Below are 18368 nucleotides of genomic sequence, written 5' to 3'. Positions count from 1 at the left end.
TTTCACGCTTAACGACTGTTGCGGCCTCCCCATGGTCATGTGATCAAAATTCAGATGCTTGGCAACGGACTCATATTTATGACGGTGGCCGTGTCCCTGGGTCACGTGATCACCTTTTGCAACTTTCTCACGAGCCAATGGGGAAGCCAGATTCTCTTAACAACCGTGTTACTAACTTAATAACTGCAGGGATTCATTTGACAACTGTAGCAAGAAGCGTCACAAAATGGGGCAAAAGCTCACCTGTCTTGCTTAGCAATGGAAATTTTGGGCTCAATTGTCATCGTAAGTCGAGGACTACCTGTATAAGGAACATTTCCTAGAAGAGGGAAAGAGTTTCAGAGATTCCTGTCTTTAGATGTTTTAATCTTCCCATTCCCAGGATTACAGGTAACCCTCGACTTGCAACGCTTCATTTAGTGACCGTTCAAAGTTACGATGGTACTGAAAAGTGACTTATGGCCCTTTTTCACACTTACGACATCCGTAGCATCCCCTATGATCATGTGATCAAAATTCAAATGCTTGGCAACTGGGGTTCATACTTATGACCGTTGCAGTGTCCAAAGGTCACATGATCCTGTTGCGACTTTCTGACGAGCAAAGTCAATGGGAAAGCCAGATTGACTTAACGACCATGTTGCTAACTTAACACCTGCTGTGATTCACTTAAAAACTGTTCCATGTAAAATGGGGCAAAATTCACTTAACTGGACCCAGATTGTTGGGGGCAATGTAAATATATATATATATATATATATATATATATATATATATATATATATATATATATACACACACATTGCTTACTGGTGTACACCGCTTAGAGAGTGCTTGTACTTAAAGCGGTATATAAGTCTCATAAATAAATAAATAAATAAATAAATAAATAAATAAATAAATAAACTGTCTCGCTTAGCCATGGAAATTTTGGGATCAGCTGTGGTCATAAGGTGAGGACTACCTATGCCAGACATGTCAAACACAAGGCCGGGGGCTGGATGCAGCCCGCAAAGTGGTTTCATGTGGCCCGCGAAGCCATCCTGGAAACAGTGAGGGAACGGCCCCCGCTACCTTGGCCCTGGCCCAGGCCGGTCGAGAGACAATGTACAATTTTGTGGTGGCCATCTATGCTGAAACGCATTCAGTCTTAGCTCCACAAGGCTGTCTGGAAACTGCCGCGTTGGCCCTGCCCCTGAGTGCATGCTGGGGAGGTGTCACACTTTGTGAGGAATAAAGAAATGCACCATCGCCTGGAAGTGGCCAGCAAATGGCTCTCGCCTACTTCACCTATCCGGCTTGCCTTGGCGCTTGCCCCGGTCCCACCCCCTTCTGCCAGAGACCCTCAGATCTGTCCCACTCTTGCCCAGGCCCCCACAGGCACCCTTGACGCGAACGATGTAGAACTGACCATGCCCACCCAGTAGGCCACATCCACCCTGGCCACAACCCCCCCAAGGGCAACCGCAATGCTGATGTGGCCCTCAATGAAATTGAGTTTGACACCCCTGACCTATGCAATCATTCCAGGAAGTATTTGCATTTTTGAAATATATATATATGCACCTGCGCCCTTGGATCTTATCTCCTGCCCTATTTATGCAAATACATTTTTGTTGAGAGTGCAGGTTGTGTCAACGTGTTTGCCATCCTGAACACACCTCGGAAGAATGTCCCCTTTGTGCAGCTTTCACACGCTCCCCTCCTCCCCTTGCGTACAGCTTATGCAAACACAGGCGGGTGCCACTGTCAAGCACAGCATTTTATTACCTCACACAGAATTTGCAAAAAACTGAAAAACACATCGAGATCATTGTTAGACCCTCAGGCAAAATAATAATAATAATAATTCTGATCTCGTGATTTGGCTGTAAAAAAAATAAAAATCGTGCTCCAATCACAGGCCTCCCTGAGATTTACTGGACGGCAACGCCGTCGGCTGCCTCTTTGAGGTTTTGCTGCCCTGCTTCGAATTTGGACGCCTTTTGGTTTTGGCCATAAGGGAGGAGGAGTGACTGTTGTGTAAGGAACGCTCCTTCTCCGCCTCGGTGACTTTGTCCAGACCAGGCAACTGCTGGCATGGAAAGGGCGAACCCAGCAGTGGGTTTTGCTGCAAGAACTCGCCGTAGCGTTTTCTTCGGCTCAGCCGGTAGTTGTATAGCCTTTCTTCTTCCGCTTTGGGGTCTTCCAGAACGCCGTCCCAGCGGAGGCTTTCGTTGGGCAGGGAGGCCTCTCCTGGGGTCGAGACTGATGTGGCCGACGAGCAGGCCAAGAGCGAGTTCCTGGTGGCTTTGCCCGAACCTCGCTTGCTATGGCCTTCCTGCGGGGCCCCGTCGCACTTCCAGCGCTGGAGCAGATCGAGAGGAAATATGGCAAAGATGGATTTTTTCTTGACCTGGCTGGAATGGTTGTCTGTTTTAAAAAATAAAATAAAATCAGAAGCGATTGGGAGTAATTGTGAATTTTGACAGGAGAGGGGGTCTCGACTTACGACCGCAAGTGGGACCAGAATTCCCGTTGCTAAGTAAGGGAGATATTAAGTCAGTCGTGCCCAATTTTACCTTTTCGGGCCTGGTTGTTAAGAAAATCGCCGCCGTAGTTTTATTTTGTTTTATTCGCTCAGTGTTGAATGTTATGTGTCTATAATTCATAGGGGTTTCTGACACAAAGAAAGAAAGAACTGCACTTCTTGAGTGAATCATGTGATCCTTAAGCAAATCTGGCTTCCCCCATTGACCTTGCTTGTCAGAAGCTGACTGGGAAGGTCGCAAATGGTGATTATGTGACCCTGGGACATTGCACTTGTTGTAAACATATGCCAGTTGCCAAGCACCTGAATTGTGATCAAGTGACCCTAGGATCAATCAATCAATCTGAATAGAGCTGGAAGGACTTTGGAGGTCTTTTAGTCCAACCCCCTGCTCAGGCAGGAAAAACTATACCATTTCAGACAAATGATGGTCTAATCTCTGCTTAAAAACTTCCAATGATGGAGTACCCACAACTTCTTCTGGAGGCAAGCCGTTTCACTGATTAATTGTTCTGACTGTCAGGGAATTCCTCCTTAGTTCTAGGTTGCTTCTCTCCTTGATTAGTTTCCCTCCATTGTTTCTTGTCTTGCCTTCTGGTGCTTTGGAGAATAGGGTTGACCCCCTCTTCTTTGTGGATGCTGCAATGATTGTGAGGACTGGTTGTAGGTGACTTTATTCAGCGCTGCTGTAATGGTCCCTAAACAAAAGGCTATACGTTGAGGACTACCTGACACCAACTTGTAGTTTTATATAAATAAGTATAAGTTACATCAATATATATAGCAAACAAGATAGTCGGGCAAGCAGGAGCATCATGAGGAAAATTGACATAAAAGCATCATGAGGTAAATCAGAGCACAAAAGGGTGCACAGAAGAAAAAGGTGGGAAAAAAGAGAACCTCCCCCTTCACACCCACAGCAACCAATCACAGCGCAGATTGCCTCAGGCAGGAGCCAGCACTCCCCAATCAATCAACTACAAGATGCAAATATTAAGCTAACTAAGTTAACTAAGTTAGCTTAGAGACAGTTGTTCACAGTTGGTAACAGACGAATAGGAAGTAACCTGAGATCTATCAGATTATTACTTATGAATATATGTGCATCCCTCATTTTCCTCTCCTTTCCACAATGTATAAAGATGAGTGAATCTTTTTGCCTCAGGGATGTGACTCCTACTATTCTTTTGGAAGGGACCTTCTCTGGTCTCTAAACTGTCAGGGAAATTGCACAGCAGGTGTCCAAATGGAGTCAGAGATGCTGACATAAACTTGTTAACTTTATATAAATAAATATATTTTACATCTACACGTACAGCAAACTAGTCAGGCAAATGGGCATCATGAGGTAAATCAACCCAGGAGAAGCCTCGTGAGGTAAATCAACAAGCACCAAAGGGCACAGAAGAAAAAGGCGGGAAAAAGGGAAACTCCTCCTCCACACCCACAGGAACCAATCACAGTGCAGATTGCCTCATACAGGAGCCAGCACCCTCCAAACAATCAACCACAACTTTGTGTTCTGGCTCACCGCACAACCCCACTGCTCCAGCTACTAAATTGTTAAATATCTTAACAAACTGTCCTGCTTAGCAATATAAATTTTGGGTTCAATTGTGGTCATAAGTGGAGGAGTACCTGTATTTCTAGGTATCCATTTCCCTTATCAGCAGTGCGAACCATCAGTTTCCAGAGCCCACAGGAATCCCTTCAGACCATCCTTGTCATGCCGAAGGGATGGGTCTGTGAGCTTCCATGATAAATTTCTCCCAGTCCCTGATTATTGAATTACAGGTAGTTCTCGACTTAAAACCGTTCGTTTAGTGACCGTTTGAAGTTACAACGGTGCTGAGAAAAGTGACTTGACTGTTTTTCACAATTACAACCACTGTAATATCCCCATGGTCACATGATCAAAACTTATACGCTTGGCAACTGACTCATATTTATGACGGTCGCAGAGTCCCAAAGTCACGTGATTCCCCCTTTTGCGACCTTCGGACAAGCAAAATCAACAGGGAAGCCCGATACACTTAACAACCGTGTTACTAACTTGACAACTGCAGTGATTCATTTAACAACTCTGGCAAGAAAGGTCATAAAATGGGGCAAAACTCACAAGTGTTGGCTTAGCAGTGGAAAGTTTGGGCTCAACCTTGGTCGTAAGTCACGGCCTACCTGTTCCTGCCATGCAGCTATAGTGCAGCCACCGACTCTGCGCGGTCCTGGAGGTTGTCGAGCTAAAAAATGGGATTGCTAATGCTCCCTTCAATAACAATAACAATAATAGAGTTGGAAGGGACCTTTGAGGTCTTCTAGTCCAGCCCCCTGCTCAGGCAGGAAACCCTATACCATTTTAGACAAATGGTTATCCAGTCTCTTCTTAAAAACTTCCAGTATTGGAGCATTCACCACTTCTGGAGGCAGGTTGTTCCACTGGTTAATAGTTCTAACTGTCAGGAAGTTTCTCCTTAGTTCCAGGTTGCTTCTCTCCTTGATTAGTTTCCATCCGTTGCTTCTTGTCCTGCCTTCAGGTGCTTTGGAAAATAGCTTGACTCCCTCTTCTTTGGGGCAGCCCCTTAAGATATCGGAAGACTACTATAATGGCTTGGCCTGACTTAGAAGCTCTGAAATGTCAGTTGGATTTTATATAGCTACCCACCGTGACCTGGAACTTTATTCTTTTTCTTCTTTTTCTTGCTGGCTTTCTCCTTGACGGGCGTCGGGGGCAATTTGGCTGCCAGCTTGCTGCCCTTCGCTCCCTCCCCATCAGACATGGCATCCTGCCGGCCTGTCTCCATCCTTCTAGGAAGCCCTGGTGGGCCGCTGAACCTGAACTCAAGACAAAACACCAGGACAGATGTGTGGTTATTGTACTTTCTCACAACTCTGGCGCGGCAGCCCCACGCTTTAAAGAAACGAGCTCGTGGGTTAAAATAGCAAAAGAACGGAGTAACTAACGCAGACTGGGTAACTACCAACTAAATGACATTCTCCCTGTTGCTATGATTTATTATTATGGTTCACTGCCGTCAGCCAGATGTTTTGGCATTTTTGTCCCGGTCTCAAGTCCTTTCCAAGGACCTGAGTTTGGCAGATGTGGATATTTGATGATATTTAAAGGTATTATCGCAGGAGGGTTTCTTTCTTTTTCTTTCTTTCTTTCTCTTTCTTTCTTTCTTTCTTTCTTTCTTTCTTTCTTTCTTTTCTTCTTTCTTTCCCTCCCTCCCTCCCTTCCCTTCTTTCCATCAGTCAATTGCAAAAGGCAGCTTTGCTTGGAACTGGTTTAATATTATTAAACATCAACAGCTGCCAAAAATGCCAAATCCAGTCTGAACATCTGGCTGACCATGCCACGGATCATAATAATAATCATTAATAATGTTCCCCTTTTGTGCAAATTGCTCTCCATTGCCTCCCCAGTTGCTGATTGTTTTCTGCAGGGTTTCCTGTAAGGACTCCCTGTCTTTCCCTCCCATTTCCTCTGGAACAGTGATTCTCAACCTTTCTAATGCCGTGACCCCATAATACAGTTCCCCATTTTGTGGTGACCCCCAAGTGGGTGTGGCCACCAATAAGAGGGAATAGGACAGCTAGGGAAAAGGGAAAAAAATGGCGGACAGCATGGTTTGGTGACCCCTGTGAAATGGTCATTCGACCCCAAATGGGGTCCCGACCCACAGGTTGAGAACCACTGCTCTGGAAGGTCCCCCTTTTTTCCTGAATCCACCTGGGGGGGAGCAGGGGGGGCTACCTTAGAAACACCTGAAAATTTCAGCTGCTTTGACAGTCAGCAGCTATTCACCGCAGCTGAATGGGGCTAAGGACCCTGGATGGCTGTTCCTCCCCAGAGAGGCTGCTTAGCACCCTTTCAGGTTAAGACTTTTAAATTTCCCCAAGCTTTTTTTTTTAAATTGCATTTTAATGCACGTTTAACTTTTTAAAAGTTTTAGCTTTTAAATGCTTGTGTGGTGTCCTTATTCTGTTTTTTATTGGGTTTTCCTGGGTAGGTTTTAACTCCTTTTTCCTTTATAGATTTCCTTACTTTTTCCTTTCTTTTTTCTATTTTCCTTTCTTTCCTTCCTTCCGTTCCTCTTTCCATTTATCCTCTCGCTCTATTTCTCCCTGCCTCCCATTTTCCTTCCTTCCTTTCCCCCTCCCTCCCTCCTTTTCTTTCCTTCTCTCCTTCCTCCATTCATTTTCCCTCTTCCTTCTTTTCTTTCTCCCTCTTCTTCCTCCCTCCCTCCTTTTCTTTCCTTCTTTCCTTCCTTCTCTCCTTCCTCCATTCACTTTCTCCCTTCCTTCTTTTCTTCCTCCCTCTCCTTCTCCCTCCCTCCCTCCTTTTCTTTCCTTCCTTCCTTCCTTCTCTTCTTCCTCCATTCATTTTCCCCCTTCCTTCTTTTCTTCCTCCCTCTCCTCCCTCCCTCCCTCCTTTTCTTTCCTTCCTTCCTTCCTTCTCTTCTTCCTCCATTCATTTTCCCCCTTCCTTCTTTTCTTCCTCCCTCTCCTTCTCCCTCCCTCCCTCCTTCTTTCCTTCCTTCCTTCTCTTCTTCCTCCATTCATTTTCCCCCTTCTTTCTTTTCTTCCTCCCTCTCCTCCCTCCCTCCCTCCTTTTCTTTCCTTCCTTCCTTCCTTCTCTTCTTCCTCCATTCATTTTCCCCCTTCCTCTTCTTCCTCCCTCTCCTTCTCCCTCCCTCCCTCCTTCTTTCCTTCCTTCCTTCTCTTCTTCCTCCATTCATTTTCCCCTTCCTTCTTTTCTTCTTCCCTCTCCTTCTTCCTCCCTCCCTCCCTCCTTTTCTTTCCTTCTCTCCTTCCTCCATTCACTTTCTCCCTTCCTTCTTTTCTTCCTCCCTCTCCTTCTCCCTCCCTCCCTCCTTTTCTTTCCTTCCTTCCTTCCTTCTCTTCTTCCTCCATTCATTTTCCCCCTTCCTTCTTTTCTTCCTCCCTCTCCTTCTCCCTCCCTCCCTCCTTCTTTCCTTCCTTCCTTCTCTTCTTCCTCCATTCATTTTCCCCTTCCTTCTTTTCTTCTTCCCTCTCCTTCTTCCTCCCTCCCTCCCTCCTTTTCTTTCCTTCTCTCCTTCCTCCATTCACTTTCTCCCTTCCTTCTTTTCTTCCTCCCTCCCTCCTTTTCTTTCCTTCCTGCCATTACAAGCTGCCCACAGAGCTTGGCTATTGTGCAGTTTTAAAATGTATAACCGAATCCATTTGATCCTTATGATCGAGATGAGTCATTAGGATTAATTTTAAATGTTTTTTTTATATATAAAACATTTAAAATTAATCCTAATGACTCATCTCTATCTTAAGATAAAAAATGGATTCGGTTATACATTTAAAATTAATCCGAATGACTAATCTCTACCTTAAGGATCCAATAGATTCGGTTATACAGCATTAATAATATTGTTCCTAACAATTGATTTGTTACTTATTTGCTAAAATTGATTACAGATTCATTATTGGATTACTTTTGTAATCTTCCCTCCCTTGAAGATTTCGGGGACCACCCCTCCCCCTCCGGGTCTCCCCGGGATCCCCCCCACTCCCACTCCCCCCCCGTGGGAATTACAAACACGCGCGGGGTGGGGCGGGCGCCCCCTCTCCCCCTCCTCTGGGCTCCGCCGGCGCAGCGCTCCTCGCCGCCTGTCGGTGAGTCGGCGCGTGTCCAGGGCGACGCGTCTCCACGGCAACGGTGCTGCGTCCCGCTTGGACACCGCCCTCCGAAGATTCCATCCGCGCGGCGGGACTGACAGAAAGTAGTCCCGGCCGAGAGATACGTGTGCAATCGCGTGCAACGCACAGATTTATTCTTACTCCCCTTGGAAGGCGTGGAAAAGCTAAACGAAGCAGGGTTGGAGCTGAATGGTTTGACTCTGAGAAGCTAACAGACTTTAAGCCAGCTTGTCTCAACCTGGGCAGCTTTTCAGTTGGTGGATTGCAACTCCCAGAATTCCCTAACCAGCAATCTGAGCTTTCCCAGCCTCGATCCCCAAATTACAGGCAGTCCTCTACTTACAACCATTCATTTAGTGACCCCTCAATGTTATAATGGCACTGGAATAAGTGATTTATGACTGTTTTTCCACACTTACAACCCTTGCAGCGTTCCCACAGTCACATGATCAAAATTCAAAAACTTGGCAACTGACTCGTATTTACGACGGTCACGGCGTCCCAGGTTCACGTGATCCCCTTTTGTGACCTTCTGACAAGCAAAATCAACGGGGGAAGCCAGATTCACTTAACAATCGTGTGACTAACTTGACAACTGCAGTGATTCACTTAACTGTGGCAAGGAAGGTCGTAGAATGGGGGCAAAACTCACTTAGCAACTGGCTCACTTAGCAACAGGAATTGTGGTCGTAAATCGAGGACTACCTGTATTAAGCAGATCTACTTCTGGGTCCAATCCAGCTTTGTTCCAAATTGGGCACATGCTGTGGAAACGCACCACGATCAACTTGTTCTCATCACAGGTTGTACTTGTGCCTGTGTTTAATTTAAACCAGCTATCTGGGTTTGCAGGCAGCAAATCATCATCTTGACACCCAAACTAGCAGTTTACCTGAAACAACCCCCCCCCCTCCGTTCTTTACAGTGGTAAATTCTGTTCACCTCATCTTTGAGCCTTTGCTATGCCTAAACCTAAAGGTAAACTGCTCCTGTACATGAAAAGGTTCTATTCTTAAATCAGTAACTTTTGGTGTATACATGTAGTCCCCGGCTTATAACCACAATTGGGCCCAAAATCTTTGTTGCTAAGCAAGACAGCTGTTATATTTTGCCCAGTGGTGGGATTCAAATACCTGAACAACCAGTTCTCTTATTGGATGCAGGTCTGTGCCTCCAAGGCCTAGAACGGACTTCTGGAAGTGGCATCCACGCACTTCCGGTGGGCCGTTCTAGGCCTGGGAGGCCTCCTTCTGGCCTCCAAGACCTAGAACGGACTTCTGGAAGTGGCGTCCACGTACTTCCAGTAGGCCGTTCTAGGCCTGGGAGGCCTCCTCCTGGCCTCCAAGGCCTAGAACGGACTTCCGGAAGTGGCATCCACACACTTCTGGTGGGCTGTTCTAGGCCTGGAAGGCCTCCTCCTGGCCTGGGAGGCCTAGAATGGACTTCCGGAAGTGGCATCCATGTACTTCTGGTGGGCCGTTCTAGGCCTGGAAGGCTTCCTCCTGGCCTGGGAGGCCTAGAATGGACTTCCGGAAGTGGCATCCATGCACTTCTGGTGGGCCGTTCTAGGCCTGGGAGGCATCCTCCTGGCCTCTAAGGCCTAGAACAGACTTCCGGAAGTGGCATCCATGCACTTCTGGTGGGCCGTTCTAGGCCTGGGAGGCCTCCTCCTGGCCTGGGAGGCCTAGAATGGACTTCCAGAAGTGGCATCCATGCACTTCTGGTGGGCCGTTCTAGGCCTGGGAGGCCTCCTCCAGGTTTCCGAGGCCTAGACTGGACTTCTGGAAGCAGTGTGCATTCAGCCGGTTCTCCAAACTCAGCAAAATTTAGCTATCGGTTCGGCCTGGCTTCTCCATTGGTTTTGTTTGTCAGAAGGTCGCCGAAGGGGGAGCACATGACCCCCCCCAGGACACTGCAACCATCATAAATATGAGGCGGTTGCCAAGCGCCCAAATTTTGATCACGTGACTATGGAGGATGCTACAACAGTCAGGATGCTGAAAAACGGTCATAAGTAACTTTTTTTTTTAGTGCTGTTGTAACTTCAGTCACTAAACAAAGGGTGATCCACTCTGCTTCTAGTAAAACCCCTTCCCCAGGCCCATATAAAACCAATGCGGCCTTGCTAAGCCATGAATGCTGGTTTACACAATCACAGTGGCTAGATTCACCCAACATGATGGTGACTGTGTGATGTGCAAATCCGACTTTTACGGAATCTCTTTTGTCTTGCAAATCTAACATGCCCCTCTCGATAAGGATCAGAAAAGAAACACTGTCTCTCATTTAGCCCTGGGATTTATTGATGGCAGCTTTTTAAACATCAGCTTTTGGGCTAATAACCCTCTAATTATTTGATTACAGTCGCAGGAAATTGGCTTTTAAATAATTAGGTTGGAGAGGTGAACCCTGAAGGCACAAAACAGATCACGGAGAGTTCCCTTCAAACAAAGAGGCTGAAGTTGCTTTGCAATGGAGAATCATAAACTGGAAAAGGGACCTTAGAGGTCATTTAGCCTAACCCCGGCCCCAGCCATGGATTCATCTCTGCAGATCTTGGACTGAGAAACAGTTCTCCATCTTAATCTGATTTTCTCCGTTTCTGCACAGTTCTCAAATAAAGAAATGAGATCGCCACCATAGTGTTTTTCAAGTTTGGCAACTCAAAGATCTATGGAGTTCAGCTCCCAGAATTCCCCAACGAGCAGGCTTTAACTTGGGTGGACTTCCAATCCCAGAATTCCCCAGCCAGCTGTGCTAAGATGCCTGGAGAATTCTGGGAGTTGAAGTCCACCCATCTTAGTAGGTAAGTGTTAAGAAGCACTGCTCTACAATCACAAATATAATTTAGATCACCTCTGGGTCTCTTTTTCTCCTCCAACAGCGTCCTTCTGATTTTCCAAAATATTCCTTGCCAAGTCATAATTTCAGAGTCATTTTTGATGCAACTTTGCAACTTTTCAATTTTATGGCAGCCAAAAACATGCAAAGCAGAATTAAGAAATACAGCTTTGGTCGTGTTCACACAACTCCTGACCTACATGTTCCTCTGCTGGGCAAAAGGTTAGACTAAGTGATCTCTAGGATTATTTCAATCCTCATGTTTTTATAATATATGACTGTACCAATATTTTAGCTCAGCTGTTGTGCAAAATCAGACTCTGGGATGGGTTTGAAGGGAAGGATGACAATGGGACACCCAAAACTGAGTTTGAATAAACCAGGATTAACATAGCATGAGAACGTGGACACTCAAGAAACTGACTAAACCCTTTGTTTAACAAGAGAGAGTGGCAAGCATCTAACGTGTCTTCCAAAGTCTTCCTTGTAGAGAACATAAGAAATGTGTGTTTATGTGTGTACACACAAACGTGTACACAATCAAACCACATTTGCCCAATACGCTTCTTGTGACCCTCCACTGAGGCATACTGCTTTCCACCATTGCACACTCAAGTGATTTAATTTACCGCGTTGCCTCGATTTGCACCAGTCACAAACTAGCCAACCATATGCTAGCCTCGCGGGTCGTGTGAACGCAGCTTCCAAGCTTGCACCTTGCAAGCCAGCAGCGGAATGCGGGCCAAGGGCTTCTCGAATCCGTGTTCGCTCCAGTTTCGGAAGAGCCCCTAATGCCCTGCGTCCGCGGGGCAGATTTGCTCCGCCGAGTGTTCTCTGAATGTGTGGGAGACATATTTTAGCTGCGCCTCGAAAATTGCATCTGCCGCTAGAGGGCAGCAGCGCTTCGCAGGAATGGCTGGTACCATCGCGGCTGCAAAAGTCGGAGGAAAAAGATCGTCGCTGGTAGCGAGTTTAATAAACGTGTGAATGGTGGGTAGGCGGGCACTAACCAGAGTGTGCGGGTGCGAGATGCGCAGATTTGGCCTGCAAAAGGGTGAGGACGATCAACTGGCTGGTGACCGGGACGGAGAGCTTTCTGTAGTTCCCTCCTGCCATCATTCTCATCTTTGCAGTTCAGACATGCAGCTCAGCTTGGAACCGTTACAAAGAGCACCCGGGAGGAAGGGAAGGAGGGAGGAAGGAAGGAAGGAAGAGAGGAAGGGGGAGGGAAGAAGGAAGGAGGGAGGGAGGGAGGGAGGGAGGAAGGAAGGAAGGAAGGAAGGAAGGAAGGAAGGAAGGAGGGAAGGAAGGAAAGAAGGAAGGAGAAAAAAGGAAGGGGGAGGGAGGGAGGAAGGAAGGAGAAAAGAGAAGGGGAGGGAGGGAGGAAGGAAGGAAGGAAAGAGAGGAGGGGGAGAGTGTAGGAGGGAGAGAGAAAGGAAAGAAGGAAGGAAGGAGAAAGGGGAGGAAGGAAGGAAGGAAGGAAGGAAAAAAGAGGAAGGGGGAGGGAGGGAGGAAGGAAGGAAAGAGAGGAGGGGGAGAGGGTGGGAGGGAGAGAGAAAGGAAGGAAGGAAGGGGGAGGGAGGGAGGAAGGAAGGAAGGAAGGAAGGAAGGAAGGAAGGAAGGAAGGAAGGAAGGAAAAAAGAGGAAGGGGGAGGGAAGAAGGAAGGAAGGAGAAAGGAGAGGGGGAGAGAGGAAGGAAGGAAGGAGAAAGGAGAGGGGGAGAGAGGAAGGAAGGAAGGAGAAAGGAGAGGGGGAGAAAGGAAGGAAGGAAGGAAAAAAGAGAGGAAGGGGGAGGAAGGTAGGAGAGGGGGAGAGAGGGAGGGAGGAAGGAAAAAGAAAGGAAGGGGGAGGGAGGGAGGAAGAAGGAAAGAAGGAAGGAGAAAAGAGAGGAGGAAGGGAGGAAAAAGGAAACGGACCCTCTGCTGTTGCAGAGACAGCTCGTGTCTCCCGCTACGTTTCCTCATTCTCCTGCTCCCAGAATCCCAGAATGGATGGGGTCTTGAAGATTATCTACAGATTCTACACCAAGCCCTTCCCCAGGGCACACTGCAGTGTCCCTGAAAAGATGTTTCCCTCCCCAGTTCTCTTTAAACCCCAAAGCCAAGCAGAATCCCCCCAGCACCCGAGAAAAATATGTGGCACTTCCATTGAACTGTCCTGGGTGCCATCTTGACTTTTTTGACCTCCACGTGCCCTAACATGACATTTTAGTTTGGGGGCAGCTGCAAGCCAGAGCAGCTGGTGCAGGAAGGTCAGGGCAGAGAGAAGACCCAAACTGTACCTGTGTGCTGCGTTTTTTTCACATACCCACCAGAGGGCAGCAGAGACGTACAAATGTGTTTCTCAATGGAGCAATTTTAAGAACCAACTTCAATTCCCAGAATTCCCCAGCCAAGATGCTGAAGGGTTCTCCCCCCCCCCCCACAGTTTTCTGGGACTCTCAAAGCCCACAAAGCAATGATATTGCTGGTTATAATTGTGTATTGTTCATTCTTACGGCTGCTAGATTGGTGTATGCTCAAAACTGGAGGAATAAAGAAATCCCAACAGAAGAAGAGATTATATATAAAATTTTATCATGTGCTGAAATGGATAAGCTCACAATGGAAATGAAGGATAAGACAGAATCAGACTATTTCGAGATCTGGGATAAATTTTATTACTGCCGTGAATCAAGGAGAACTGCTCAGGTTTTAAATTAGCGTTAAGATAGAATTATATATAACTGTATGTATAACTGTATTGTATAGAAGAATATGTTTATATAGAGATCAAGAATTATGTATTAATTATATGTATCAAGAGGAACAAATTGCTAGGAATATTTATTCTGGAATGTCACATTATATCCATCTTTGTTTTTAACTGTATTATAAATAAAAAACTTTAAAATAATAATAATAATTGTGTATTGTTGTAGTGCTGTCACCCAATAAGGTAGTCCTTGACTTACGACAATAATAATAATAATAACAACAACAACAACAACAACGAGGAGGAGGAGGAGGAAGAGGAGGAGGAGGAAGAGGAGGAGGAGGAAGAGGAGGAGGATGGAAGGGACCTTGGAGGTCATCTAATCCAACCCCCTGCTCAGGCAGGAAATCTTATACCATTTGAGACAAATGGCTGTCCAGTCTCTTCTTAAAAACTTCCAGTGTGGCAGCATTCACAGCTTCTGGAGGCAAGCAGTTCCACTGGTTAATTGTTCTAACTGAGCCCCAAATTTTAATTGCTAAGCAAGACAGTTGTTGTGGGTTTTGCCCCATTTTACGACCTTTCTTGCCATAGTCGTTAAGTGAGTCACTGCAATTGTTAAGTGAATCAGGCTTCCCTGTTGACTTTGCTTCTCAGAAGGTCACAAAAGGGGATCACAGGACTAGGGGGACACTGCAACCGTCATAAATATGAATCCGTGGCCAAATGTCTGAGTTTTGATCACGTGACTCTGGGAACTCTGCAATGGTCGTCAGTCTGAAAAACAGTCATGTCACTTTTCTCATTGACGTAATTTCAAACGGTCACTAAACGAATGGCTTCGTCCCTTCCAGCTCCATTCTATTCCACACAAATAGATCCAGATTCAAGTCCAGCCTGCAGATTCTCTGGATGACTTTGGACCAGTCATTCTCCTTCAAACCAGCCTACCTCACAGTGTTGTTGTTTTAGGGGGTCCAACAAATGGGAAGAAAAGCTCTTGGCTCTTGGAATTTCCCAGACACGTCAATATACTTTCCTGGACAATTTAACCCCAATTTCCCATTGCCTTCTGGAGTGCTTGTTGATTTCCAGAATGACCTACAATTCTGGGATCTCTTTGTGGTCTCCCATCCAGGCAGAAAATCAGCTTTTTCAAACTCAGCTACGCTTGGCGGGCTGCAGATCAAATATCTTAATTTGCAGCGATGAACCAGTGTGAGATTAAAATGACAACAAAACCCACAAAGGCAAAGCAATGTTCAGCTTTTATTAGAAGACCCCACAAATTCTCTTTCACCTTTCGCGAATACACCAGAAAGGAAAATAATTTGGTGGAAAGAAATAAATTGGTTGCAAAAGGGGACAAAAGAGGTCTTCCCCCCCCCCCAGGTGTTTGAAGAGGTTATCTGAGGAGGGTGAGCATGTCTGCATATCCCCGTCCATCACTCTGGCTGGCAACCGAAGGGGACCACTTGAGAGATGAAGGTTGCCATGGCAACTGGCAGGGTTAGGCCTGGTTGAATGAGACAGGCCCAAAGCCTCGACCTTGGCTTGATGATAAAATAACTGGGGTTTGGAAGCAGGAAGTGGCTTAAAAAGAGGATATTTAGACTTAAAATCCTCAGAGGGAAAGGGGACATTTAGATTAGTCTGCATTAAGTCCTAGCCTCTGCTCAGTGCAGAAATATTGTTATTATATACACAACAATGTGAAATCACGGCTGCCAGTGTTGGTCTTCATATGTATCATATTATTACTATTATGGATCATCGCACAGTCAGCCAGATGTTCAGACTGGATTTGGCATTTTGTCTACCTATCGAGTCCTTACCCAGGACCTGGGATAGGCAGATGTGGATGTTTGATGTTATTACAGATCTCGTCGCAGGATGGAAGCAGTTCCTAGTAAGGCCGCCTTTTGCAATTGACTAATAGCGAATTTGTCAATGCCAATGGTGTTCAAGTGGTGCTCCAGATGTTTTGGGATTGTACCCAAGGAGCCTATGACTATTGGTACTACCCTTGCTTGCTTTTGCCACAGTCTTCGGCGTTGATCTGCTAGTCTCTCTTCTGTTATTTCTCATTCTGGATTTTGTTCTTTCCAGAACTGGTGCATTCGTTTTAGATATCCTCTTCTTGTTGGACTTGATCTGTAGTAACAGATCATTATTTCTTTATAATAATAATAATAGTAGTAAAGTTGGAAGGGACCTTGGAGGTCATCTAGTCCAACCCCCTGCTCGGGCAGGAAACCCTACACCATTTCGGACAAATGGCTGTCCAGTCTCTTCTAAAAACTTCCAGTGTTGGAGCATTTACTGCTTCTGGAGGCAAGCTGTTCCACTGATTAATTGTTCTCACTGTCAGGAAGTTCCTCCTTAGTTCTAGGTTGCTTCTCTCCTTGATTAGTTTCCACCCATTGCTTCTTGTCCTGCCTTCAGGTGCTTTGGAAAATAGCTTAATTCCCTCTTCTTTATGGCAGCCCCTGAGATATTGGAACACTGCTATCATGTCCCCCCTTGTCCTTCTCTTCGTTAAACTAGACATACCCAATTCTAGCAACCGTTCCTTATATGTTTTATCCTCCAGTCCCCTAATCATCTTTGTTGCTCTTCTCTGTACTCTTTCTAGAGTCTCAACATCTTTTTTACATCGTGGCGACCAAAACTGGATGCAGTATTCCAAGTGTGGCCTTACCAAGGCATTGAAGAGTGGTATTAATACTTCACGTGATCTTGATTCTATCCCTCTTTTAATGCAGCCTAGCACTGTGTTGGCCTTTTTGGCAGCTGCAGCACACTGCTGGCTCATATTTAAGTGATTGTCTACTAGGACTCCGAGGTCCCTCTCACAGTTACTACTATTGATCATGGTGCCACCTATGCTGTACTTGTGCATTTGGTTTTTCTTGCCTAAATGTAGAACCTTGCTTTTTTCACCATTGAATTTCATTTTGTTAGTTAGTGCCCAGTGTTCAAGTCTGTCCCGATCCTTCTGTATCTTAAGCCTGTCTTCTGGAGTGTTGGCTATTCCTGCCAGCTTGGTGTCATCTGCAAATTTGATGAGTTCCCCATCTATCCCTTCATCCAAATCGTTGATGAAGATGTTGAATAGTACTGGGCCCAGAACAGAGCCCTGGGGCACCCCACTACACACTTCCCTCCATATAGATGCAGTTCCATTGAGGACCACTCGCTGAGTATGGCCGGTCAGCCAGCTACGGATCCATCTGGTGGTGGTTCTGTCTACCCCACATTTTTCTATCTTGTCAAGTAGTAGGTTGTGATCTACTTTATCAAATGCCTTACTGAAGTCCAAGTAAATTATGTCCACAGCATTCCTCTGATCCACTAATTTTGTCACTTGGTCAAAAAATGCAATAAGATTTGTCTGGCATGATCTATTTTTGACAAACCCATGTTGGCTTTTAGTAATGACTTTGTTTGCCTCTAGGTGTTCGTTGATTCGTTGTTTGATTATCTTTTCCAGGATCTTCCCAGGTATTGAGGTCAGGCTGATAGGTCTGTAATTTCCTGGATCCATTTTTTTTCCTTTTTTGAGGATGGGAACTACATCAGCTCTTTTCCAGTCCTCTGGTAGTTCCCCTGTGTTCCAGGATCTTTGAAAAATATAGTTCAGTGGCTCCGATATCACATCTGCCAGTTCCTTGATAACTCTGGGATGTAATCCATCTGGTCCTGGCGATTTGAACTCATCTAGGCTGGACAGGTGCTCACTAACCATTTTCTTGCCTATCTTAATTTGTGTTTCTGTTTTGTTTTTTATGGCACTATTTTTGATAGGTTGGTCTGTTTTTTCCCTTTGTGTAAAGACAGATGCAAAAAAATGAGTTAAATAGTTCTGCTTTCTCCCTGTTGCTTGTCACCTTCTTGCCACTTCTACCCACTAATGGACCAATCATTTCCTTCACTTTTTTCTTGTTTTTTACATGTTGAAAGAAGCTTTTTTTGTTATTTTTGACTTTGGTCGCAAGCCTTAGTTCATTTTGAGCCTTGGCTTTCTTCACTTCATCTTTGCAGGCTCGGGCTATTTGCTGATATTCTGACTTAGTTATGTTCTCCTCTTTCCACTTTCTATACTTGTCCTTTTTATCTTTCAATTTGTCAGAGAGTTCTTTATGGTTTCTTTTGGGAGCTGTTGTTTTTCCTCTTTGTTGGTATTGTGCTAGACTGTGCTTTTATTATCTCATTTTTCAAAATTTCCCAAGCTTCTTGAGTTGTTTTCCCCTTGAGGATTCTCATCCATGGAATCCTTCCCAAGCCCTCTCTAAGTTTATTGAACTTAGCTCTCTTGAAGTCCAAGACTCTAGTTTGACTGTGTTCTATTGGTTGTGCTTCTATAATGTTGAATTCTAATATTGCATGATCACTTCCTCCCAGGGTTCCTATGGCTCCAACACCGTCTATCATTTCATCTCTGTTAGTGAGAATTAGATCCAAAATGGCTAATCCCCTAGTTCCATTCTCTACTTTTTGGGAGACAAAGTTGTCTGCTAGGTTTGCCAGGAACCTGTTTGATCTTCCACTGGGTGCGGAGTTTGTCTCCCAGTTGATGTCAGGGTAGTTAAAGTCCCCCATTACTATTGTGATGTGCTTCCTACATACC

The 18368-nt window shown here is 45.6% G+C and overlaps 1 protein-coding gene across 3 annotated transcripts; it reads right to left on the bottom strand.

The window, feature by feature from the left end:
• Positions 1-1743: 1743 nt before the first annotated feature.
• On the bottom strand, positions 1744-8250 carry CUNH17orf97 (chromosome unknown C17orf97 homolog). Of its 3 annotated transcripts, none has more exons than XM_039321255.1 (3): positions 8100-8250; positions 5193-5362; positions 1744-2412 (listed from the first exon to the last, which is right to left on the bottom strand). In XM_039321255.1, exons 2-3 carry the CDS (start codon positions 5329-5331, stop codon positions 1898-1900), a joined length of 654 nt encoding a protein of 217 aa, XP_039177189.1. In that variant the 5' UTR covers positions 5332-5362; positions 8100-8250; the 3' UTR covers positions 1744-1897. The 3 variants fall into 3 exon arrangements, with proteins under 3 accessions (XP_039177189.1, XP_039177190.1, XP_039177188.1); XM_039321256.1 differs by having other exon boundaries at positions 5193-5367; positions 8100-8208; XM_039321254.1 differs by lacking the exon at positions 8100-8250 and having other exon boundaries at positions 5193-5739.
• Between the last annotated feature and the right edge of the window lie 10118 nt (positions 8251-18368).

This window comes from Crotalus tigris, unplaced genomic scaffold, assembly GCF_016545835.1.
Source record: "Crotalus tigris isolate CLP2741 ecotype Arizona unplaced genomic scaffold, ASM1654583v1 scf7180000023723.778456, whole genome shotgun sequence".
NCBI classification, from domain to species: Eukaryota; Metazoa; Chordata; class Lepidosauria; order Squamata; family Viperidae; genus Crotalus; species Crotalus tigris.
This window is presented reverse-complemented; position numbering and strand designations above follow the sequence as displayed.

Excerpts from the sequence above, each read along its gene's own strand:
- CUNH17orf97 (XM_039321255.1), bottom strand. The coding sequence starts at position 5,331 with ATGGAGACAGGCCGGCAGGATGCCATGTCTGATGGGGAGGGAGCGAAG. Across the intron at positions 2,413-5,192 it reads GAATAAAGTTCCAGGTCACG|ACAACCATTCCAGCCAGGTC; the intron begins GTGGGTAGCTAT and ends TTTTTAAAACAG.